The sequence below is a fragment of the Ranitomeya variabilis genome, chromosome 1, assembly GCF_051348905.1.
Source record: "Ranitomeya variabilis isolate aRanVar5 chromosome 1, aRanVar5.hap1, whole genome shotgun sequence".
In the NCBI taxonomy this organism is placed as follows: Eukaryota; Metazoa; Chordata; class Amphibia; order Anura; family Dendrobatidae; genus Ranitomeya; species Ranitomeya variabilis.
Genome location: NC_135232.1, coordinates 502,025,246 through 502,051,417, shown reverse-complemented (window position 1 = coordinate 502,051,417; position 26,172 = coordinate 502,025,246). Strand labels below are relative to the sequence as shown.

At 48.2% G+C, this 26,172-nt stretch overlaps 2 protein-coding genes across 2 annotated transcripts in view; one reads left to right on the top strand and one right to left on the bottom strand.

Annotated features, from left to right (window-relative positions):
• Positions 1 to 26,172, bottom strand: part of SUGP1 (SURP and G-patch domain containing 1) — a 230,459-nt gene that overhangs the window by 153,322 nt on the left and 50,965 nt on the right. The gene's annotated exons all lie outside the window — the stretch shown is intronic.
• MAU2 (MAU2 sister chromatid cohesion factor) overlaps positions 1 to 26,172 on the top strand; it is a 120,252-nt gene that overhangs the window by 56,083 nt on the left and 37,997 nt on the right. Inside the window, exon 12 of the mRNA XM_077252439.1 lies at positions 25,070 to 25,135. Coding sequence (XP_077108554.1) covers positions 25,070 to 25,135 — 66 coding nt within the window. The remainder of the gene's footprint in view (positions 1 to 25,069; positions 25,136 to 26,172) is intronic.

Sequence of the window (26,172 nt, the reverse complement as noted above, 5' to 3'; positions counted from 1 at the left end):
GGGAGGAGGGGAGCGGAACGGAGATCGGGGCAAAAAGGACGACTGGGGAGGCGATCGGTGGGGTGGGGTGGGGGCAGATCGGGGTCTCCAGCCATGGCAGATGCTATTGCAGCATCGGCCATGGCTGGATTGTAATATTTCACCATTTTCATAGGTGAAATATTACAAATCGCTCTGATTGGCAGTTTCACTTTCAACAGCCAATCAGAGCGATCATAGCCACGGGGGGGTGAAGCCACCCCCCCTGGGCTGAAGTACCACTCCCCCTGTCTCTGCAGATCGGGTAAAATGGGAGTTAACCCCTTCACCCGATCTGCAGGGACGCGATCATTCTGTGACACAGCATATGCGTCACAGGTCGGATTGGCACCGACTTTCATGACGCATACGCTGTGTCACAGGTCGGGAAGGGGTTAATGACCAAGCCAAATTTTACAATCCTGACCAGTGTCACTTCATGTGGTTATAACTCTGGTATGCTTCAATGGATCCCACTGATTCTGAGACTGTTTTATCATGACATATTGTACTCCATGTTAGTGTTAAAAGTTCTTCAATATGACTTGCATTTATTTATGGGGAAAAAAACAGAAAATTTGTCAAAAATGTGGAAAATGTTGCAATTTTCAAACTTTAAGTTTTTGTGCCCTTAAAATCAAAGCATTATGTCACAAAATGGTTAATAAATGACATTACCACATGTCTACTTTACATCAGCACAATTTTGGAAACATACTGTATATACTCTCGTATCATGTGTGCTCGCTACTAAAAGGGAATGAATATTCACTTCTCTCCACTCCCATAGGCACTCCGTTTTAGTAACGGGCACACTTGATCGCCCGGCCGCTGAGGTTACTGTACCCGCTATAAAAGCAATGAATATTCACTGATCTCCACACACCTAGTCCTGGCGTGGAGAGCAGTAAGTATTCCGGCAGCTGTCCTCTGCTTGTAAGCAGAGCATGACATCCCTGCCATGCGCCTGCTTACAAGCATAAATGGCTATATATATATATATATATAATAGTTTTCTAATGGGGGGCCATGCATATCAGGATGGGGATGAGAAAGGCCATGCATACCAGGATGGGGATGAGGGGAACATGCATACCAGGCTTATACTCGAGTTACTAAGTCTTTTGTGGTAAAAAATAGGTGCCTCAGCTTATATTCAGGTTGGCTTATACTCTAGTATATACGGTAATTTACTCTGTCGCCTCATTGGGGGACACAGGACCATGGGTGTTATGCTGCTGTCCACTAGGAGGCGACACTATGCATAATCTGAAAAAGACTAACTGTGGCTCCTCCTGTGCAGTATACACCCCTGGACGGCATCAGCCTTCTCCAGTTTTTGCTTAGTGTTGCATAGGAGGCACACCTAAAAGATTTTTACTCCGTTTTTTCCGACAGGATTACAGATGAAGAAAAGAGGGTCTCCTGTGAGACTCCCGGCATGGCTCCTTCCTCGGCCCCCCTATTATGGGGTGCCCAGTTGAAGTAGAGATGGCTATTCCCCATGTTGCTCCTTCCCCAGTCCCTCGGGTGCTGGTTCGAAGTCGAGACCCCCCCCACCCCTCCTTCCCCAATTCCTTTTGGTTTCTGGGTTGAGGTCGAGGCGAGGATAAAGGCCCCTGAAGGTGACAACAGCACCCTCCCTATCCCCCTGTGGGGGTATTAGGTTGAGACACCTCAGGTAGGGCCTGTACAGGCAGCATTCTACAGCTCCCAGCAATGGGCCAGCACACTGCGCCTGCATCCAGGGACCCCAGCCCAGCTGCGGGCTCCTGTTGGGGCCGGCGGGAGTGCAGGCAGGCATGGCACATACAGATACAGGGCTCCCTGCGCCCCTGTCTCTGCGGCAGCACCAACTCTATACTGCCTCAGGGAGACCCCTACCAGGCTCCCCCTTCCACTTATAGCCCCACCGCCATCCTGCCTTTAAATCCGGAGGGGTCCGGTTCACATCCGACCCCCTCCCGGACTTTCGCGCCGGCCTGGAGCCTCCTCTCCGCCCCCCGGCCCGCCCCCCGGATGACAAATATGACACTCTACAGTGTCATAAAGGGGGTGGATCGAGACAGGGCGCGTTTTTACACAGCCTTGCCGCCTTTTTCCAGCTCTCCGCCCCCTTCTCCTCCTTTCCTCTCTGTCTCAGCAGCCATTTTTGGCTGCAGATTAACCCTGCATCTCCCGGTCTGCAGGACCAGGACCAGGCAGCCAGTCTCCGGGGGGCACAGGACTGTGGATCTTCGGCGCTGGACCTAGGGGGACACTGGTGGGGTAAGATCACAGCTGGGTTTTTTACTCAGCTGTGAATCCATATTACCTATAAGGCTCCCCTATAGGTTTCTCTACCCCTGTAAGGTCCTCTGCTGGCAGCACTTCTGCACTCTGTGCACTATGCCGGGCTCAAGGTCCAAGAGAACCAGGCAGAACTGCTATTATACATTCTGCACAGCCTGCGGGACCGCTCTCCCCAGTAGTAGCACGTACCCGCATTGTCAGAACTGTATACAAACTAATGTGTCAGAGCCCCAAGAAGCCCCTGCCAATGCCTCGGTGTCTAATGCCACGCCGGAATGGGCTTCTCAGATATCGCAATCTATGACGCAGTCTATAGATAACCTAACCTCCACATTGCTTCAGGCTCTGCAGGGTCATGCCCCGGCTATGACCGTTACCCAGCAAAGGGAGAGCTTGACTCAGGAACAAGATGACCCTGGCACATCCACGTCTAGGTCAGGACGCAAGCGGACCCATAGATCAAGTCCATCTGCGTCATCCCATAGCACACGGTCATCCCCCTCTAGGGAGAGACACCATAGCTCCAGGTCATCTAGACCGTCTCATTCCAAGGACAGATAATGCAGATCTCCGCAATTCCCCGACCAGAGAAGGCCTCCTCCCCAGCCCACTCAGCAGGGGACGCCTCAGTGGTACACAGGATTCGGAAGGCATCTGTGACTGTGACTCAGACAGAGACACGGAGGGGTCCCTGATCCCAATCCCTCCTAGCAATACAGCGCTAGTTGAGGACATAATTTCATCCATCCATCGGGTGCTGGACATTTCTGATCCGCCACCAGAGGCCCCAGAACATAAGATTTCCTTTGAAGGACCTCTGAAGCCGCCTAAGGTTCTCTCTAACCAGCCAGAGTTTAAGGCGATCCTTAAAAAGCAGCTCTCACAGCCTGAGAAAAAATTCGCTAATCGCAAATATCTGGAGGCGAGGTACCCCTTCCCACAGAAGGACACCAAGGAATGGACAGATCCACCTGAAGTGGACCCCCCAGTCTCTAGGCTAGCAGCACAGACCCTCCTTTCACTGCCAGATAGCTCAACCCTCAGGGACGCAGCAGATCGGCAGGTAGAACGCATGGCTCGTTCAATTTTCGAGGCAGCAGGGGCATCCCTGGCTCCCGCGTTCGCCTCAGTTTGGGCTGCCAAGGCCATTCTGGCCTGGGCAAAGAATTTACAAGCTCTCCAAGCATCCGCTCCTGAGCTGTCGGACCAAGCGGTTCAAATAGCAGTTGTAGCAGACTACATGCACCATGCAGCTCTGGATTCAGCAAGGGATAGCGGGGATAGCATCAAACGCCATCACGATTCGGCGTATCCTGGCGGACGCAGCCTCAAAGAAGTCCCTCACGCACCTCCCCTACCTCAGTGGGAGACTTTTCGGTGAACAGTTGGACACTATGATATTCAACGCCACCGGGGGTAAGAGTACTTCTCTTCCCCAACTGAAACCTAAACACACTTACAAGAAGCGTAACCAAACTCGATTCCGATCCTTTCGGAATTCCTCCGGCTGGTCCGTCTCGCGTCCAGCACAAAATCGTAACCGTTCCCCACGCAGGGACAATTCACGATTGATGCAAAGGTCGGACAAGACCTGGCAGTCAAAAGCAGGCCAGCCTAAGTCCAGAGGAGGAAAATCTCAGACTTTCTCCTCATCATGACTCACGGACTCCGGAAGACACCACACCAGTAGGCGGCCGACTTTTGCTCTTTCATCAAGTCTGGCTGCCTATTACAGAAGACAGATGGGTCATGGAACTAGTGTCTTCCGGATACAAAATAGACTTCACCTCCAACCCACCGGACCGATTCTTCCTCTCTGTCCCCCCAAAACCGCCAGCCAAGGCTCGTGCCTACCACCAAGCGGTCTCCTCGCTTTTTCAAGCAGGAGTCATAGTACCGGTACCCACGACCGACCGCTTCCGAGGGTTCTACTCAAATCTGTTCGTAGTTCCCAAGAAAGGAGGCAGCGTACGGCCCATACTAGACCTAAAACAGCTCAACAAATATGTACGGGTCCGTCATTTCCGCATGGAGTCCCTTCGGTCCATCATTGCGTCCATGGAGAAGGGAGAATATCTCGCCTCCATAGACATACAAGACGCATACCTGCATATACCCATTGCACCTGCCCATCAGAGGTTTCTCAGGTTCACAATAGGCTAGGACCACTACCAATTCGTGGCTCTCCCTTTCAGACTCGCCACGGCTCCCAGAGTGTTCACCAAGGTCATGGCAGCCACCATGGACGTCCTGCACTCCAGAGGCATAGTAGTCGTTCCATACCTGGACGATCTACTCATCAAGGCTCCCACCTTCAAGGACTGCGAGCTCAGCGTCTCAATCACAACCGATACTCTGTCGCATGGGCTGGTTAATCAACCTACAAAAGTCATCACCAACCCCGAGTCAGTCCCTGACCTTCCTGGGAATGTTATTCAACACCTCCAGGGGTCTAGTGCTCCTTCCCAAGTACAAGGCACTTGCTCTCCGACTAGCAGTTCGCACCCTCCTCCACAATCCCCCTCGATCTCTCCGGTTTGCCATGAGAGTCCTCGGCAGGATGGCAGCAGCAATAGAAGCTGTCCCATTTGCCCAGTTTCACCTCAGACCTCTCCAACTAGCCATTCTCAAGTCCTGGGACAGGAATCCCTTTTCTCTCGACAGGGAGTTCCAGCTAACGTCGTCAACCAGGAAGTCCCTGCACTGGTGGCTCAAGCCAACCTCGCTAGCAAAGGGGAAATCCTTTCTCACAGGTCAATGGAAGGTTCTGACCACCGACGCGAGCCTGACGGGTTGGGGTGCGGTGCACCTACACCACAGGGCACAGGGCAAGTGGTCCCCAGTGGAAGCGACCATGCCCATCAACATCCTGGAAATTCGTGCCATTCTTCTGGCATTGAGGGCCTTCCATCACTTACTGGCAGCCTCTCGCATCAGAATACAGTCGGACAATGCCACGGATGTGGCATATGTGAATCACCAAGGGGGGACCCGCAGTACCCAGGCGATGCGAGAAGTGTCACATATCCTCCGCTGGGCGGAGGACACAGGGTCGGTTCTTTCGGCGGTCCACATTCCGGGTGTGGACAACTGGGAAGCAGACTTCCTCAGCCGACAAGGAATAGACTCGGGAGAGTGGTCTCTCCATCCCGAAAATTTTCAACATCTGTCTCCGCTGGGGGACCCCGGATGTGGACCTAATGGCATCCCACTTCAATGCCAAGGTCTCCAACTTCATGGCCAGAACACACGATCCGCGGTCGCTCGGAGCAGACGCTCTGGTTCAGGACTGGACCCAGTTCCAGCTTCTGTATATTTTTCCACCTCTCCCCTGATATCCAGAGTGGTGAGGAAGATCAAACAAGAGGGAGTTCCAAGCATCCTAATTGCACCGGACTGGCCCAGACGCACATGGTATGCCGACATCGTACAACTCACAGCAGACGCCCCCTGGCGTCTCCCCGACCGCCACGATCTTCTATCACAAGGCCCGTTCTACCACCAGAACTCAGGGGCTCTCAATTTGACGGCGTGGCCCTTGAGACCTGGGTTCTAACCCAGGCAGGGCTCTCGACGGACGTCATTGGAACCATGATCAGAGCATGGAAACCAGCGTCTGCCAAGATTTATTACCGTACCTGGAAAGCTTTCTTTACCTGGTGCGAATCTCGTGGCCAGATCCCACTCCCTTATTCCCTACCCAAAGTACTTGGGTTTCTCCAATCAGGTCTGGAGGCCAGGCTGTCATTGGGCTCGCTTAAGAGCCAGGTGTCAGCCCTCTCAGTGCTTTTTCAAAGGCGCATTGCTACCAAGCCACAAGTAAGGACTTTCCTTCAGGGGGTTTCCCGATTGGTTCCCCCCTACAGACGACCACTAGAAACGTGGGACCTCAACCTGGTCCTGACAGCATTGCAGGAACCACCCTTCAAACCCCTTAAGGAGGTCCCGCTCCGCCTTCTTTCCCAGAAGGTGGTTTTCCTGGTGGCAATCACCTCGCTACGCAGGGTTTCTGAACTGACAGCACTCTCTTGCAGACGGCCCTTCCTGGCTTTTCACCAGGACAAGGTAGTTCTTCGTACGGTCCCATCCTTCCTTCCGAAGGTTGTGTCCGACTTCCACCTCAATGAGGAAATTTCACTACCATCCCTTTGTCCGGTTCCGGTTCATAGAGTGGAGAAGGCTCTGCATATGCTTGACCTTGTCAGGGCATTGCGTATATACGTGTCTAGGACTGCGTCCTTCCGGAGGTCTGATTCTCTTTTCCTCCTTCCGGAAGGCGGCCAAAAGGGTCTGCCAGCTTCCAAAGCTACCTTTGCCAGGTGGATCAAATCCACCATACAAGAGGCCTACCGCCTTAAGAATTCTCCTCTTCCAGCCGGTATTACGGCACACTCTACACGGGCGGTAGGGGCCTCCTGGGCCATTCGGCACCAGGCTTCGGCACAACAAGTGTGTAAGGCGGCCACTTGGACTGGCTTACACACGTTTACTAAACACTACAGGGTTCATACCCAGTCCTCAGCGGACGCGAGCCTGGGTAGATGTGTCCTGCAGGCGGCGGTGCCCTAAGTATAGGGGCCTGTCTGCACAATATTCGTCCATTGCTTCCCACCCAGTGACTGCTTTAGGACGTCCCATGGTCCTGTGTCCCCCAATGAGGCGACAGAGTAAAGGAAATTTTTGTGTACTCACCGTAAAATCTCTTTCTCTTAGCCTCTAATTGGGGGACACAGCTCCCACCCTGTTGCCCTTTCCGGGCCGTTGTAACTGTTGAGTTCTCATATTGTTTTCTTGAGCTCGTACATAGTTGCCTTCTTACAGGCATAATTATGTTATTCATGTTACATAGTTGCCTTCTTACAGGCATAATTATGTTATTCGTGTTACGTTCCTCCTACTGCTTTTGCACAAAGCTGGAGAAGGCTGATGCCGTCCAGGGGTGTATACTGCACAGGAGGAGCCACAGTTAATCTTTTTCAGATTATGCATAGTGTCGCCTCCTAGTGGACAGCAGCATAACACCCATGGTCCTGTGTCCCCCAATGAGAGGGGACATGAGTACACAAAAATCTCTTTTTTTTTTTATTAAAAAGTTAGAAGGGTTTAAATATGACCAGCGATTTTTCATTTTTCCAACAAAATTTACAAAACTTTTTTTTTTTAGGGACCACTAGTGATAATAATAATAATTTTATTTATATAGCGCCAACATATTCCGCAGCGCTTTACAACTTATAGAGGGGACTTGTACAGACAATAGACATTACAGCATAACAGAAATCACAGTTCAAAACAGATACCAGGAGGAATGAGGGCCCTGCTCACAAGCTTACAAACTATGAGGAAAAGGGGAGACACGAGAGGTTGATGTTAACAATTGCTTTAGTTATTTGGACCAGCCATAGTGTAAGGCTCGGGTGTTCATGTAAAGCTGCATGAACTAGTTAACTGCCTAAGTATGTAGCAGTACAGACACAGAGTGCTATTAACTGCATAAAGTGTATGAGAACATGATGCGAGGAACCTGATTATTTTTTTTTTTTGTTTATTAGGCCACACAGGGATAGTTAGGTTAATGCGTTGAGGCGGTAGGCCAGTCTGAACAAATGCGTTTTTAGGGCACGCTTAAAACTGTGGGGATTGGGGATTAATCGTATTAACCTAGGTAGTGCATTCCAAAGAATCGGCGCAGCACGTGTAAAGTCTTGGAGACGGGAATGGGAGGTTCTGATTATTGAGGATGCTAACCTGAGGTCATTAGCGGAGCGGAGGGCACGGGTGGGGTGGTAGACTGAGACCAGAGAGGAGATGTAGGGTGGTGCTGAGCCATGGAGTGCATTGTGGATGAGGGTAGTAGTTTTGTACTGGATTCTGGAGTGGATGGGTAGCCAGTGTAATGACTGGCACAAGGTAGAGGCATCGGTGTAACGGTTGGTGAGGAATATGATCCTGGCAGCAGCATTCAGGACAGATTGGAGCGGGGAGAGTTTGGTAAGAGGGAGGCCGATTAGTAGAGAGTTACAGTAGTCCAGACGAGAATGAATAAGTGAGACAGTAAGAGTTTTTGCAGAGTCGAAAGTAAGAAAAGGGCGAATTCTAGAAATATTTTTGTGATGCAGATAAGAAGAGCGAGCCAGTGATCGGATGTGGGGGGTGAATGAAAGCTCGGAATCAAGGATGACCCCAAGGCAGCGGGCATGTTGCTTGGGAGTAATGCTGGAACCGCACACGGAGATGGCAATGTCAGGCAAAAGGTAGGTTAGTAGAGGGAGAGAACACGAGGAGTTCAGTTTTTGAGAGGTTCAGTTTCAGATAGAGGGAGGACATGATGTTAGAGACAGCGGTAAGACAATCACTGGTGTTTTCTAAGAAGGTCGGAGTGAAAGCAGGAGAAGAGGTGTATAATTGGGTGTCGTCAGCATAGAGATGGTACTGGAAACCAAAGCTACTGATTGTTTGTCCAATAGGGGCAGTATACAAAGAGAAGAGGAGGGGGCCTAGGACTGATCCTTGAGGAACCCCAACAGTAAGGGGAAGGGGAGAGGAGGAGGAACCAGCAAAACATACAGTGAAGGATCAGTCAGAGAGATAGGAGGAGAACCAAGAGAGAACAGTGTCCTTGATGCCGATGGAGCGGAGCATAGTGAGGAGGAGCTGATGATCCACAGTGTCGAATGCAGCGGAAAGATCCAAGAGAATTAGCATAGAGTAGTGACCATTAGATTTAGCTGTTAGTAGGTCATTAGAGACTTTAGTGAGGGCAGTTTCAGTAGAGTGTGAAGAGCGGAAGCCAGATTGAAGAGGGTCGAGAAGAGAGTTATGAGAGATAGCGGGTAAGATGGGAGTGGACCAGGCATTCCAGGAGTTTAGAGATGAAGGGAAGATTAGAGACAGGTCTATAATTAGTGGCACAGTTTTGGTCGAGGGAGGGTTTTTTAAGTAATGGATGTATGATGGCATGCTTAAATGAGGAGGGAAAAATACCGGAAGTGAGGGAAAGGTTGAATATTTTTGTTAGGTGAGAGGTGACAGCCGGGGAAAGGGACTGGAGGAGATGTGACAGAATGGGGTCACTGGTGCAAGTGGTCGGGCGAGAAGATGCAAGGAGCCTGCTTACTTCTTCTTCTGTAACTGGTTCAAAGTCAGAGAGTGAACTAGATGCAGTGGGGGAGGGAGGACAGTGCCTGGTATGAAGAGATTGGGAGATGATTTCCTGTCGAATGTGGTCAATTTTTTCTTTGAAGTAATGGGCCAGATCGTCAGCGCGGAGATCTGTGGTTGGGGCCTGCTCTCTTGGGTTGAGTAGGGACTGGAAAGTGTCGAAGAGACGTTTAGGGTTATTGGACAGTGAGGTGATGAGGGTGTTGAAATAGGTTTGTTTGGAGAGGTGAAGGGCAGAGTTGTATGTTTTTAGCATGAACTTATAATGGATGAAATCTTCGGGTAGATTAGATTTTCTCCACAGACGTTCGGCGCACCTGGATCACCGCTGCAGGAAACGTGTTTGCAGCGTGTGCCACGGTTGTCGCCGTCTGTCTCGAGTTGCTCTATGTATAGGAGGAGCAGCTTCATCCAGGGCACTTTGCAGGGTTTCATTGTAATGCTTCAGAGCAGAATCAGGACATGAGATGGAGGAGATTGGGGCCAATGAGGACTGCAAGTTCTTCATAAGTTTCTGGGTGTTAATGGCCTGTATGTTTCTATAAGTGTGGAAAGTGGGGGTGACCTGAGCGGGATGGCAGTTCTTGATAGAGAATGAAAGAAGGTTGTGGTCAGAGAGCGGGAGAGGGGAGTTTGTGAAATCATCCACTGAGCAAAGCCGGGAGAAGACCAAGTCAAGGGAGTTTCCATCTTCATGCGTTGGAGAGTTAGTATGCTGCGAGAGGCCGAAAGAGGAGGTTAGAGATAAAAGGTGAGAAGCAGATGGGGAGAGGGGAGAAGCAATGGGGATGTTGAAATCACCCATGATAAGGGTGGGGGTGTCACAGGAGAGAAAGTGTGGAAGCCAGGTGGCAAAATGATCCAGGAACTGATGAGAGGGTCCAGGAGGACGATACACCACCGCCACTCGCATGGAGAAGGGGACGTAGAGTCTGACAGCATGGACCTCAAAGGAAGGGAATACAAGTGAGGGTACTTGTGGGATAACTTGGAAGGTACATTTGGGTGAAAGGAGCAGACCAACGCCTCCACCTGCTCTGTTGTCTGATCTTGGGGTATGAGAAAAGTGTAGTCCACCATATGAGAGAGCAGCAGCCGCGGTGGTGTCTGACTGCAGGATCCAGGTTTCAGTAAGAGCCAGGAGATTAAGAGAATTAGAAAGGAAGAAGTCATGAATGAAGGAGAGTATATTACACACAGAGCGAGAATTCCAAAGAGCACAATTGAAAGAGACAGAAGGCATGCATGGAATATTAATAAGGTTAGAGGGGTTTCTGAGTGTAGCAGTTGGGAGGTTTGACTGGCTATAACATGGGGGTCCGGGGTTGGGAGAGATGTCTCCAGCGACTAGGAGAAGGAGGATAGAAAGAGTGAGCAGATGGTTAAGTGATTTGTGAGAGCGTCTCTTGTGTTGGATGGTGGGACTGAATGGATCTGCGCTGTTAAGCAATGTGAACAGAGCATGAGTGCTATACATAGGAGAGGCAAGGACAGAGGGGCCGATATGGATGGAGTTTAAAGAGTTTATGCAAGGGCGGTGAGTGAATGCAGCAGCCAGGATATAGATTATACAGATACATATGGTGTGTATTTGTTCTGTTTCAAGTGAATAGGGAATTGTTTTAGATTGTCTTACCTGTCTCCTGCCCTGTCTAACTGCCATGTTATAACTGCTGCATACTTAGAAAAAAAATACTTTGAATAAAAACTACACGAATAATAGTGCATGAATGCATCCCCAAGCTATGTCTTCATTTATAGAAGGCTAGCTCTTAGATTTTTTTTTTTTTTCTTTCAAAGGGTGTTTCTCCCCCTCTCGTTACCAATCAATCTAACTCAGTTGAGACAGCAGGACACAATAAATGTAGTGATCAGATAAACAAATGTCCAGGTCTACATGGATTATAAACCCCTTTGAAACAGTTATGTGATCTCTCTACATAGGGACAAGCAAAAGTGAGTTAAATATCTATAAACACAAACAAATGCATAATAAGATGACTAACATATATAGATATATGCAGGATTCAATGCCGAAGATAGAATGACTCAGATACCATCCAAGCCGCTTGCTGTCAGGGAATGGAGCAATAGACATGCAGGATATTTCAGTTCAGGGAATGAATGATATGTTTACCATCCAAGCCGCTTGCTGTCAGGGAATGGAGCAATAGACATGCAGGATATTTCAGTTCAGGGAATGAATATGTTTAACATCCAAGCCGCTTGCTGTCAGGGAATGGAGCAATAGACATGCAGGATATTTCAGTTCAGGGAATGAATGATATGTTTACCTGTATGAAGAGAAGAGAGATGCCTGTTATATTCTGCCATGTTATAACTGCTGCATACTTAGAAAAAAAATACTTTGAATAAAAACTACACGAATAATAGTGCACGAATGCACCCCTCATAGTGATGAGCGAGTGTACTCGTTGCTCGGGTTTTCCAGAGCACGCTCGGGTGGTCTCCGAGTATTTGTTAGTGTTCGGAGATTTAGTTTTCCTTGCCGCAGGTAGATGATTTGCAGCTACTAGACAGCTTGATTACATGTGGGGTTCCCTAGCAACCAGGCAACCCCCACATGTACTCAGGCTGGCTAACAGCCATAAATCATCCAGCTGAGTCAAGGAAAACTAAATCTCCGAGCAGTCATAAATACTCGGAGATAACCTGAGCAACGAGTATACTCGCTCATCACTAGGGACCACATCACATTTAAAGTGATTTTTAAGGCCCTATATGACAGAAAATACCCAAAAGTGACTCCATTCTAAAAACTGCACCTCTCACTATGCTCAAAACCACATTCAAGAAGCTTAATAACGCTTCAGTTGCAACACAAGAGCTGAAGCAATGTGGAAGGAAAATATTAACATTTACCTTTTTCACAAAAAAAAAGTACTTTAGATCCCAACTTTTTTTATTTCCACAATTGTAACCGGAAAAAATGGAGACCAAAATTTGTTGTGCAATTTCTCCGGAGTATGCCGATACCCCAAATGTGGGGGAAGTCCACTGTTTGGGCACATGGCAGGGCTTGGAAGGGAAGGAGCATCGTTTGACTTTTTGAACGCAAAATTGGCTGCAATCGAGAGTGGACGCCCATGTCATGTTTGTAGAGCCCCTGATGTGCCTAAATAGTGGAAACCCTTCACAAGTGGCACCATTTTGGAAACTAGACCCTTCAAGGATTTTATCCAGGGGTATATTGAGCATTTTGATCCCACAGGTAAAGGTACCGTCACATTAAGCGACGCTGCAGCGATATAGACAACGATGCCGATCGCTGCAGCGTCGCTGTTTCGTCGTTGTGTGGTCGCTGGAGAGCTGTCACACAGACAGCTCTCCAGCGACCAACGATGCCGAAGTCCCCGGGTAACCAGGGTAAACATCGGGTTACTAAGCGCAGGGCCGCTCTTAGTAACCCGATGTTTTCCCTGGTTACCAGTGTAAATGTAAAAAAAAAAAAAAACACTACATACTTACATTCCGGTGTCTGCCGGGTCCCCCGGCGTCCGCTTCCCTGCACTGTGTAAGCGCCGGCCCTAAAGCACAGCGGTGACGTCACCGCTGTGCTCTGCTTTACGGCCGGCCGGCGCTGACACAGTGCAGGGAAGCGGACGCCGGGGGACCCGACAGACACCGGAATGTAAGTATGTAGTGTTTGTTTGTTTTTTACATTTACACTGGTAACCAGGGTAAACATCGGGTTACTAAGAGCGGCCCTGCGCTTAGTAACCCGATGTTTGCCCTGGTTACCAGTGAAGACATCGCTGAATCCGCATCACACACGCCGACTCAGCGATGTCAGCGGGTGATCCAGCGACGAAATAAGGTGCTGGCCTTCTAGCGCCGACCAACGATGTCACAGCAGGATCTTGATCGCTGCTGCGTGTCAAACACAACGATATCGCTATCCAGGACGCTGCAACGTCACGGATCGCTATCGTTATCGTTGTTAAGTTGTTCAGTGTGAAGGTACCTTAAGACACCGAATTTGATAACATTAGGTTGTCATATTGAATATGTCATCTTTGGCTTTGAACGCAAGTGCTCGCTACTCCAGTTTGCATTGGGTGCTTGGGTATGCACCTAATATCGCGGTTGCTTGAGTCCCCACTTGTTTTGCGGTTGTTAACCCCTTCCCGACATGTGACGGTATAGTACGTCACATGTCGGGACCCCCGCTTTGATGTGCGCTCCGGCGGTGAGCGCACATCAAAGCCGGGACATGTCAGCTGTTTTGAACAGCTGACATGTGCCCGCAATAGGCGCGAGCAGAATCGCGATCTGCGCGCGCCTATTAACCCCTTCCCGACCTTTGACGCATACGCTGCGTCATGAAAGTCTGTGCCTTCCCGACCTATGACGCAGCGTATGCGTCATGGAGGGATCGCGTCCCTGCAGATCGGGTGAAGGGGTTAACTCCCATTTTACCCGATCTGCAGAGACAGGGGGAGTGGTGCTTCAGCCCAGGGGGGGTGGCTTCACCCCCCCGTGGCTACGATCGCTCTGATTGGCTGTTGAAAGTGGAACTGCCAATCAGAGCGATTTGTAATATTTCACCTAAAAAACTGGTGAAATATTACAATCCAGCCATGGCCGATGCTGCAATATCATCGGCCATGGCTGGAAAACCTGAAGTGACCACCCCCCACCCCACCGATCGCCCCCCCAGTGCTCCGGTGCGTGGTCCGGTCCCCTCCGTCCTGTGCTCCGCTGCCCCGTGCTCCTGCCCGCTCCCCCGTCCTGCTGTCCGCTCCCCCCGTCCTCCGATCACCCCCCCTGTGCTCAGATCCACCACCCCTTCATACTTACCGATCCTCCCGGTGTCCGGCCGTCTCCTCGCTGGGCGCCGCCATCTTCCAAAATGGCGGGCGCATGCTCAGTACGCCCGCCGGCCGGCAGATTCCTTTCAGGTACATTTTGATCGCTGTGGTAGGTTCTACCACAGCGATCAAAATAAAAAAAATAATAAATAAACCCCCCCCCCCTTTATCACCCCCATAGATAGGGACAATAATAAAATAAAGAAAATATATTTTTATTTTTTTTCCACTAGGGTTAGGGTTAGAACTAGGGTTAGGGTTACGGGTAGGGTTAGGGTTATGGCATGTGCGGATTTGGCAGCGGATCCGCAGGGGATCGGCCGCGGATCCGCAGCGGATCGGCCGCGGATCCGCAGCGGATCGGCCGCGGATCGGCCGCGGATCCGCAGCGGATCGGCCGCGGATCCGCAGCGGATCGGCCGCGGATCCGCAGCGGATCGGCCGCGGATCCGCAGCGGATTGGTCGCTGCGAATTCGTAGCAGTTTTCCATCAGGTTTACAGTACCATGTACACCTATGGAAAACCAAATCCGCTGTGCCCATAATGCGGAAAATTCCGTGCAGAAACGCTGCGTTGTATTTTCCACAGCATGTCAATTCTTTGTGCGGATTCCGCAGCGTTTTACACCTGTTCCTCAATAGGAATCCGCAGGTGAAATCCGCACAAAAAAACACTGGAAATCTGCTGTAAATCCGCAGGTAAAACGCAGTGCCTTTTACTTGCAGATTTTTCAAAAGTCGTGCGGAAAAATCTCACACGAATCCGCTACGTGGGCACATACCCTTAGGGTTAGGGTTGGAATTAGGGCTAGGGTTGGAATTAGGGTTACGGGTGTGTTGGGGTTAGGGTTGTGGTTAGGGGTGTGTTGGGGTTAGGGTTGGGATTAGGGTTATGGCTACAGTTGGGATTAGGGTTAGGGGTGTGTTGGGGTTAGTGTTGAAGTTAGAAATGAGGGGTTTCCACTGTTTAGGCACATCAGGGGTCTCCAAACGCAACATGGCGCCACCATTGATTCCAGCCAATCTTGCATTCAAAAAGTCAAATGGTGCTCCCTCCCTTCCAAGCCCCGACGTGTGCCCAAACAGTGGTTTACCCCCACATTTGGGGTACCAGCGTACTCAGGACAAACTGGGCAACAACTGTTGGGGTCCAATTTCTCCTGTTACCCTTGCAAAAATAAAAAATTACTTGCTAAGACATAATTTTTGAGGAAAGAAGAATGATTTTTTATTTTCACGGCTCTGCGTTGTAAACTTCTGTGAAGCACTTGGGGGTTGAACGTGCTCATCACACATCTAGATAAGTTCCTTGGGGGGTCTAGTTTCCAAAATGGGGTCACTTGTGGGGTGTTTCTACTGTTTAGGCACATCAGGGGCTCTGCAAATGCAACGTGACGCCCGCAGACCATTCCATCAAAGTCTGCATTTCAAATGTCACTACTTCCCTTCCGAGCCCTGACGTGCGCCCAAACAGTGGTTTACCCCCACATATGGGGTATCACTGTACTCACAACAAACTGGGCAACAAACATTGGGGCCCAATTTCTCCTGTTACCCTTGTGAAAATAAAAAATTGCTTGCTAAAACATCTTTTTTGAGGAAAGAAAAATGATTTTTTATTTTCACGGCTCTGCGTTGTAAACTTCTGTGAAGCACTTGGGGGTTGAATGTGCTCATCACACATCTAGATAAGTTCCTTGGGGGGTCTAGTTTCCAAAATGGGGTCACTTGTGGGGTGTTTCTACTGTTTAGGCACATCAGGGGCTCTGCAAATGCAACGTGACGCCAGCAGACCATTCCATCAAAGTCTGCATTCCAAAACGTCACTACTTCCCTTCCGAACCCCGACGTGTGCCAAAACAGTGGTTTACCCCCACATATGGGGTATCAGCGTACTCAGGAGAAACTGGACAACAACTTTTGGGGTCCAATTTCTCCTGTTACCCTTGCAAAAATAAAAAATTCTGGGCTAAAAAAATATTTTTGAGGAAAGGAAACACATTTATTATTTTCACGGCTCTGCGTTATAAACTTCTGCGAAGCACTTGGGGGTTCAAAGTGCTCACCACACATCTAGATTAGTTCCTTGGGAGGTCTAGTTTCCAAAATGGGGTCACTTGTTAGGGAGCTCCAATGTTTAGGCACACAGGGGCTCTCCAAACGTGACATGGTGTCCGCTAATGATTGGAGCTAATTTTCCATTCAAAAAGCCAAATGGCGTGCCTTCCCTTCCGAGCCCTGCCGTGTGCCCAAACAGTGGTTTACCCCCACATATGGGGTATCATCGTACTCAGGACAAACTGGACAACAACATTTGGGGTCCAATTTCTCCTATTACCCTTGGAAAATTAAAAAATCCTGGGCTAAAAATCATTTTTGAGGAAAGAAAAATTATTTCTCTGTCCCCCATGACGGCACCACGGAGAGAGGGGATCCGCCCACCAAGGACAGGAAACCTACAGATAAAAAGGCGGTACCTCTCTCCCGCATCAGTTTGGTTTCCTGTCCTTGACGGGACCTGCAGCAGATCTTACCTCAGATCGTCGTTGGATTCCGGGGCCAGTCAGACCGGTTCAGGCAGCGGGGGTTCCCTGCCTCGGCTAGGCTGGGCCACCCGATGCGCCACCGCTGGGATCAGTAGGTCTCTAGGGTGAGCGGGGGGCTGCAGCAGCAGCGCTGCGGCTCCTAGAGGAATCCTCACTAGTGAGGGTTCCACATGGCACACAACCGCGAAAGCCACGGTGAGGGGTCCCTCCATAAGGTGGTGCACGGCGCGACAATGCGCGCGTGAACAGCGCTCCAGGAAGCATCAGCGGCATGGTGCTGCACTTCCGGGTTGGTATCGCGCATGCGCGGGTGCCGCAATGCCTGCTGGTTGGAGCAGGGCATTCTGGGCGGCGCAGAGCTTGCTGGGACGGCGCGGTGCATGCTGGGATTCGCGCATGCGCAAATCCAGCGGCGAGGAGCGCGCGAAACCGGCGCACTAACTATTTAAATGAGTACTATCTTCCTGGCTAGTTGCTCTATTGGAGTACAGCCAGCGTTCCTCAGCCATGAGTGACCCTGAATTCCAGGACTCACCAGCGCAGCAAACGCAGGCACCGCAGCAGCAAAAACGCCGGCAGCAGGGGCAAGTTACCTCTCAGGTCCAACGGCGTACAACTGGAGCACGGTCTGGATCTCAGCACAGCAAAAATTCTAGTGCTGCATCCGGATCGAAGGAGCATCATACTGTCGATACGGACCATCCACAACCGGGAAGGAAGAGCGCAGGGAAGTCCAAACATAGGATTTGCGCCCTTTGTAAAGAAGATTTACCTGCCTCCTGGGAAAAAAGATTATGTAAATCTTGTATAGAAGAGACTCTATGTGAAGGGCTTCCAGGGTTCGCCACAGAGCTAAAAACATTAATTAAAACTCAGGTGGAAGATACCTTTAAGTCTCTCCAGGGGGGAAAAAAACGTAAAAAAATTAAACAAAGCATCCCTATATCTGACTCTAGTCCCTCAGATAGTGGGGAGATTAGTTCAAATTCCTCCGATTCTTCTTCATCGTCCTCTTCATCATCCTCTTCTCAGAAAGGTCGTAGTTGTTTCCCATTAGAAGAAACAGACTCCCTAATTAAAGCAGTCAGAAGTACCATGGGCCTCGCTGATTCCCACACCAAAAAATCTGTCCAAGACATAATGTTCGGTGGACTGGAGCAGAAAAAAAGAAGGGTGTTTCCCCTTAATGACAAAATACAAGCCTTAATAAATAAAGAGTGGAAAAAACCTTTAAGAAAGGCCCTACTTACACCCAAAAGGAAATACCCTTTTGAAGACCCTGCATGCTCCTTTTGGGAAAAAGCACCTAAATTAGACGTGGCAATCGCTAAAGCGTCAAAAAAGTTTGCCCTACCTTTTGAAGACATGGGGGTCTTAAAGGATCCCATGGATAAGAAAGCAGATGCTTTCCTAAAAACTTCCTGGGAAGCAGCAGGGGGGGGCCTAAAACCAGCGGTGGCCGCGGCTTGCACGTCCCGCTCCCTTATGGTGTGGCTTGACCAGCTGGAAACCCAGCTCAAAGACAAAACATCCAGAGACAGTATACTGAAAACCCTACCAGTAATGAAAGGGGCAGCCGCTTTTCTGGCCGATGCGTCGGCAGACTCAATCAGGCTTTCGGCCAGGTCAGCGGTGTTCTCCAATGCAGCCAGAAGAGCCCTCTGGCTCAAATGTTGGCCCGGAGACCTCCAAACAAAGGCTAAACTTTGTAATATTCCTTGTGAGGGAGAATTTCTTTTCGGCTCTACTCTGGATGACATTTTGGAGAAAGCAGGGGACAAAAAGAAGTCCTTTCCCGTCCTACAATATCCATCTTATAAACGTCCTTTTCGGAGTAAAAAATTCTTCCGTAGAAAGCCACCTAGATCGCAGGACAGATGGGAAGACAAAAAGAACAAGAGCAAAGGGTTTATCTTCAACAAAAGCCCCACCGATCCCAAAAAACCATCACAATGAACTTTTGCCCCAGGTGGGAGGAAGGTTGTCCCTCTTTCTCTCAGCCTGGGAAAAGATAACCAGCAGTGCCTGGATTCTGGATTTGGTACAGTCGGGACTAAAATTCAAATTTCTTACGTTCCCTCAGCCGTCCTTCCTGATAACATCCCAGAGAGCTTCTCCACAGGAGCGGATAGCTCTGGAACAGGAACTCACAATACTACTAGGCAAAGGGGTTCTTCTGGAAGTTCCCCTCCGAGAAAGAGGGAGAGGGTTCTACTCCCCGATTTTTCTCAGGAAAAAGCCAGACGGCTCTTTCAGGACGATTATCAATTTAAAAAATTTAAACAAACACCTGATTGTGGAACCCTTCAAAATGGAGACAATAAAGACAGCAGTCAAAATGTTGTTTCCGTATTGTTTCATGGTAGTGCTCGACTTAAAGGACGCATACTACCACGTCCCCATTCACAAAGACTTCCAAAAATTCCTCAGGGTGGCAATCGAAATAGGAGGGATGGTAAAGCATTACCAGTTTACAGCCCTACCATTTGGTCTCGCAATAGCCCCAAGGGTATTTACCAAATTGATAGCGGAAGTCATGGCAGACCTGAGGAAACAAAACACCCTAATCGTCCCATACCTGGACGATTTGCTGATAATAGGCAATTCTCCCCAACATTGCAAAAATCAGCTACAGTTAGTTATGGACTCTTTGGGAAACTTGGGGTGGCTCCTGAATCCGAAGAAGTCCAAACTAATACCGAGTCAGATTCAGGAGTACCTGGGGATCACATTGGATTCCATCTCCCAGGAATGTCGCCTACCCCAAGAAAAGATCCAAAAGATGGTGGGGTTAGTGTCCAGGGCAAGAGATCTCCCCTCTATATCACTACGAGAGGCAATGTCTCTCCTCGGGTCCATGACAGCTTGCATCTCTGCCGTCCAATGGGCCCAGGCACATACAAGGCAGCTGCAATGGCAGACATTAGCGGAAGAAATTTTCCTGAAGGGAAATTTAGAAGGTCGGTTCACCTTCTCATTAAAAACAATTCTCTCGCTAGATTGGTGGACAAAAAACAGCAACTTAGCCCGCGGTCTACCGTGGGTCATTCCAGTGTCAAAGGTGGTAACCACAGACGCAAGTCCCTTCGGGTGGGGGGCTCACCTACACAATCTAGTGGTTCAGTGGACATGGTCAGACGACATAAAAGAGGCATCCTCCAACATGAGGGAGTTACTGGCAGTAAAATTCGCCCTTACAAAATTCCAAAAACCCCTTCACTCACATCATGTAAGACTGTTTTCAGACAACAGAGTGGTAGTAGCCTATATAAACCATCAGGGGGGAACACACTCTCAACCACTGATGGAAGTCACACACTCAATCTTACAGATGGCCGAGGAAAATTTAGCATCTTTGACGGCACTTCACATAAAAGGGGTGGACAATGTCAAAGCAGACTACCTAAGTCGGGTCTGCCTAAAACAGGGGGAATGGGAACTAAACCAGTCCATATTCAATCGGATAACGGAGATGTGGGGGGTTCCGACAATAGATCTCTTCGCAAACAATCTAAATCGGAAGGTGACCCCCTTTTGTTCCATAAACCCAGCAGGGAACCCGGTGGCGCTGGATGCTTTCATGATTCCTTGGAAGCACAAACTAGCATATGCGTTTCCCCCTACCACACTGATACCAGCGGTTCTCAGGAAAATAAGGGAGGACAGCGCACGGGTGATATTGATTGCCCCTTACTGGCCGAAGAGAACTTGGTTTTCCTGGGCCAGAAGGATGTCCATAACAGACCCTTGGATACTCCCAGACCTGCCCAATCTCCTGTTCCAGGGTCCAGTATCACACCCGCAGGTAGCGAGGTTACACATGACAGCCTGGAATTTGAGAGGGGGTTACTGATAGAGAAAGGTTTTTCCCAAGGTCTAGTGTCAACCCTCTTAAAAAGTAGGAAATTAACAACCACTAGACAGTACGGTAAAATCTGGAAGAAATTCCTCTCTTCCTCAGGGGCAAAAATCTCCGAAGGAATCCCTCTCAAATTAGTGTTAGAATTTCTGCAAAATGGGCTGGAAAAAGGCCTAGCTACTAACACTCTGAAGGTTCATATTGCTGCATTGGGGGCACTATTTAATTACAATCTAGCAAAGAATCGTTGGGTATCCAGATTCGTTAAAGCGGCAGAAAGATCTAGGCCTCTACCCTCACGTAGAGCCCCACAGTGGGACTTAAATCTAGTTCTCACGGCCCTCACCAAGGCACCCTTTGAGCCCTTAAAAGAACTCCCCTTAAAGATTCTATCCTTTAAGACTTCCCTTTTGGTAGCCCTCACTTCAGCCCGAAGAATTAGCGATATACAGGCCTTGTCAGCAGGGCCACCCTTCACGCTAATATTGGAGGACAGGGTAGTGCTAAAAACTGACCCAGCATACTTACCAAAAGTGGCCTCCCGGTTCCATAGGTCCCAAGAGATCTCTCTTCCCTCCTTCTGTCCTAACCCTAAAAACGAGGGGGAAAAATCACTACACACTTTGGATGTTAGAAGGTGTCTCATCCATTACCTGGAGGCTACTAGGGAGTGTAGAGAGGAAGGGTCTCTCTTTGTGTGTTTTCAGGGCCCTCGGAAAGGCAAGAAGGCCTCCAAGGGTACGTTGGCAAGATGGATCAAAGATGCCATCAACCTTGCCTATACCTCAAGTGGGATGCCAGCTCCAGGGGAAGTTAAAGCCCATTCAACTAGGGCGATGGCGGCTTCCTGGGCAGAAAGAGCCGGAGCAACAATAGACCAGATATGTAGAGCTGCTACTTGGTCTTCACCCTCAACTTTCTTTAGACACTATCGGTTGGACTTAAATTCATCTTCAGACCCCACCTTTGGTAGAAGGGTTCTGGAAGCGGTAGTCCCTCCCTAATGTAGACAGTCTCTGCAATTCTCTCCGTGGTGCCGTCATGGGGGACAGAGAAAATAGTAGTTACTCACCGATAACGGTGTTTCTCTGAGCCCATGACGGCACCCGTACATTCCCTCCCTCACGCGTGGGTGTGCACACATTTAAAATGTTTAGTTATGTATATAATCTATAAGCACGCGGTATCTTTATTTAAGGTTTAGTAATGTAGTAACATTTGTGATCATTAACCTGATGTTCCCGTTATACTCTGCAAACAAACTGATGCGGGAGAGAGGTACCGCCTTTTTATCTGTAGGTTTCCTGTCCTTGGTGGGCGGATCCCCTCTCTCCGTGGTGCCGTCATGGGCTCAGAGAAACACCGTTATCGGTGAGTAACTACTATTTTTTTATTTTCACGACTCTGCGTTATAAACTTCTGTGAAGCATCTGGGGGTTATAAGTGCTCACTATGCATCTAGATAAGTTCCTTGGGGGGTCTAGTTTCCAAAATGGGGTCACGTGTAGGGGAGCTCCAATGTTTAGGCACACAGGGGCTCTCCAAACGCGACATGGTGTTCGCTAACGATTGGAGCTAATTTTCCATTCAAAAAGTCAAATGGCACGCCTCCCCTTCCGAGCCTTGCCGTGCACCCAAACAGTGGTTTACCCCCACATATGAGGTATCAACATACTCAGCAGAAATTGCCCAACAAATTTTAGGATCCATTTTATCCTGTTGCCCATGTGAAAATGAAAAAATTGAGGCTAAAAGAAATTTTGTGTGAAAAAAAAGTACTTTTTCATTTTTACGGATCAATTTGTGAAGCACCTGAGAGTTTAAAGTGCTCACTATGCTTCTAGATAAGTTCCTTGGGGAGTCTACTTTCCAAAATGGGGTCACTTGTGGGAGCGCTCCAATGTTTAGGCACACGGGGGCTCTCCAAACGTGACATGGTCTCTGCTAGCGATGGAGATCATTTTTCATTCAAAAAGTCAAATGGCGCTCCTTCCCTTCCGAGCCTTACCATGTGCCCAAACAGTGGTTTACCCCCACATGTGAGGTATCAGTGTACTCAGGAGAAATTGTCCAACAAATTTTAGGATCCATTTTATCCTGTTGCCCATGTGAAAATGAAAAAATTGAGGCGAAAATAATTTTTTTGTGAAAAAAAAGTACTGTTTCATTTTTACGGATCAATTTGTGAAGCACCTGGGGGTTTAAAGTGCTCACTATGCTTCTAGATAAGTTCCTTGGGGGGTCTAGTTTCCAAAATGGGGTCACTTGTGGGGGAGCTCCAATGTTTAGGCACACGGGGGCTCTCCAAACGCGACATGGTGTCCGCTAAAGATTGGAGCCAATTTTTCATTCAAAAAGTCAAATGGCGCTCCTTTCCTTCCAAGCCCTGCCGTATGCCCAAACAGTGGTTTACCCCCACATATGAGGTATCAGCGTACTCAGGACAAATTGGACAACATCGTTCGTGGTCCAGTTTTTCCTTTTACCCTTGGGAAAATAAAAAAATTGTTGCTAAAATATCATTTTTGTGACTAAAAAGTTAAATGTTCATTTTTTCCTTCCATGTTGCTTCTGCTGCTGTGAAACACCTGAAGGGTTAATAAACTTCTTGAATGTGGTTTTGAGCACCTTGAGGGGTGCAGTTTTTAGAATGGTGTCACTTTGGGGTATTTTCAGCCATATAGAACCCTCAAACTGACTTCAAATGTGAGGTGGTCCCTAAAAAAAATGGTTTTGTAAATTTTGTTGTAAAAATGAGAAATCACTGGTCAAATTTTAACCCTTATAACTTCCTAGCAAAAAAAAAATTTGTTTCCAAAATTGTGCTGATGTAAAGTAGACATGTGAGAAATGTTATTTATTAACTGTTTTGTGTCACATACCTCTCTGGTTTAACAGAATAAAAATTAAAAATGTGAAAATTGCGAAATTTTCAAAATTTTCGCCAAATTTCCGTTTTTTTCACAAATAAACTCAGAAATTATCGACCTAAATTTACCACTATCATGAAGCCCAATATGTCACGAAAAAACAATCTCAGAATCGCTAGGATCCGTTGAAGCGTTCCTGAGTTATTACCTCATAAAGGGACACTGGTCAGAATTTCAAAAAACGGCAAGGTCATTAAGGCCAAAATAGGCTGGGTCATGAAGGGGTTAACTAGTCAAATGCCGCTGTCAAACGCAGACAGCGGCATTTAACTACCGCATCCGGCCGTGCGGCCGGATATGAGCGCATCGCCGACCCCCGTCACATGATCGGGGGTTGGCGATGCTCCTCCATTGTAACCATAGAGGTCCTTGAGACCTCTATGGTTACTGATTGCCGGTGGCTGTGAGCGCCCCCCTGTGGTCGGCGCTCACAGCACACCTGCAAATCTGCTGTGTAGCAGCGATCTTTTGATCACTGCTGCATAGCAGAGCCGATCGGGCTGTGCCTGCTTCTAGCCTCCCATGGAGGCTATAGAAGCATGGCAAAAGTTAAAAAAAAAAGTTTTTAAAAATGTGAAAAAAATAAAAAAAATGTAAAAGTTTAAATCACCCCCCTTTCGCCCCAATCAAAATAAATCAATAAAAAAACCCAACCTACACATATTTGGTATCGCCGCGTTCAGAATCGCCCGATCTATCAATAAAAAAAAAGCATTAACCTGATCGCTAAATGGCGTAATGAGAAAAAAATTCGAAACGCCAGATTTAAGTTTTTTTTGTCGCCACGACATTGCATTAAAATGCAATAACGGGCGATCAAAAGAACGTATCTACACCAAAATGGTATCATTAAAAACGTCAGCTCGGCACGCAAAAAATAAGCCCTCACCTGACCTCAGATCACGAAAAATGGAGACGCTACGTGTATCGGAAAATGGCGCAGGTCAGTTTTAGCATTTAGTGAACCTAGCAAAATAGGCAAGCAAAAAACAAGTGTGGGATTGCACTTTTTTTGCAATTTCACTGCACTTGGAATTTTTTTCCCGTTTTCTAGTACACGACATGCTAAAACCAATGATGTCGTTCAAAAGTACAACTCGTCCCGCAAAAAATAAGCCCTCACATGGCCAAATTGACGGAAAAATAAAAAAGTTATGGCTCTGGGAAGGAGGGTAGCGAAAAACGAAAACGGAAAAAGCTCCGGGGGTGAAGGGGTTAAACTGCCAAAAACGTGGGGATCTGCGATGCTCCATGCATGCACGAGCACCTGATGCAAACTCAAGTAAAATGTAACAAAACTAACCAAATACTGAACGTGTGCATGTGGCCTTATACATTTCTTTTTTCTTTCTCTGTATAACTGCACTAGGTTTCAGTTTAGTATGGCTATCAATATTTCTGATGACTTCAACCACTTTTTGTTTTACACAGGGTTTATATTGCATTTCTGTAAACTGTATGGATAATGCAGAGGCACAGTTCACGACTGCATTGAGGGTGAGTATAGTTTCGCCACATAAACATGGTCACGATTCTGACCAGATTCTAAGATTTGTGTGGACATACACTACCGTTCAAAAAGTTTAGAGTCACTTAGAAATTTCCTTATTTTTTAAAGAAAAGCACAGTTTTTTTGCAATGAAGCTAACATTAAATGATTCAGAAATGTACTCTATACATTGTTAATGTGATAAACGACTATTCTAGCTGCAAACGTCTGGTTTGTAATGCAATATCTTAATAGGTGTATAGAGGCCCATTTACAACAACCATCACTCCACTGTTTTTATGGTACTTTGTGTTTGCTAACTGTGTAAGAAGGCTGATGGATTGTTAGAATACCCTTGAAAACCCTTGTGCAAGTATCGGTATGTTAGCACAGCTGAAAACAGTTTGGCTGCTTAGAGAACCTATAAACCTGACCGTCCTTTGAGCTAGTTGAGAATCTGGAGCATTACATTTCTTGGTTCCATTAAACTCTCAAAATGGCCAGAAAAAAAGAACTTTCATGTGAAACTCGACAGTCTGCTCTTGTTCTTAGAAATGAAGGCTATTCCATGCGAGAAATTTCCAAGAAACTGAAGATTTCCTACAACGGTGTGTACTACTCCCGTCAGAGGAGACCACAAAAAGGCTCTAACCAGAGTAGAAAGAAATGTGAGGCCCAGCTGCGCAACTGAGCAACAAGACAAGTATATTAGAGTCTGTAGTTTGAGAAATCGACGCCTCACAGGTCCTCAACTGGCAGCTTCATTAAATAGTACATGCAAAACGCCAGTGTCAACGTCTACAGTAAAGAGGTGTCTCCGGGATACTGGCCTTCAGGGTAGAGTGGCAAAGAAAAAGCCATATCTGAGACTGGCTAATAAAAGGAAAAGATTAATATGGGCAAAAGAACACAGACATTGGACAGAGGAAGATTAGAAAAAAGTGTTATGGACAGACAAATCCAAGTTTGAGGTGTTTGGATCACACAGAAGAACATTTGTGAGACGCAGAACAACTGAAAAGATGCTGGAAGAGTTCCTGACGCC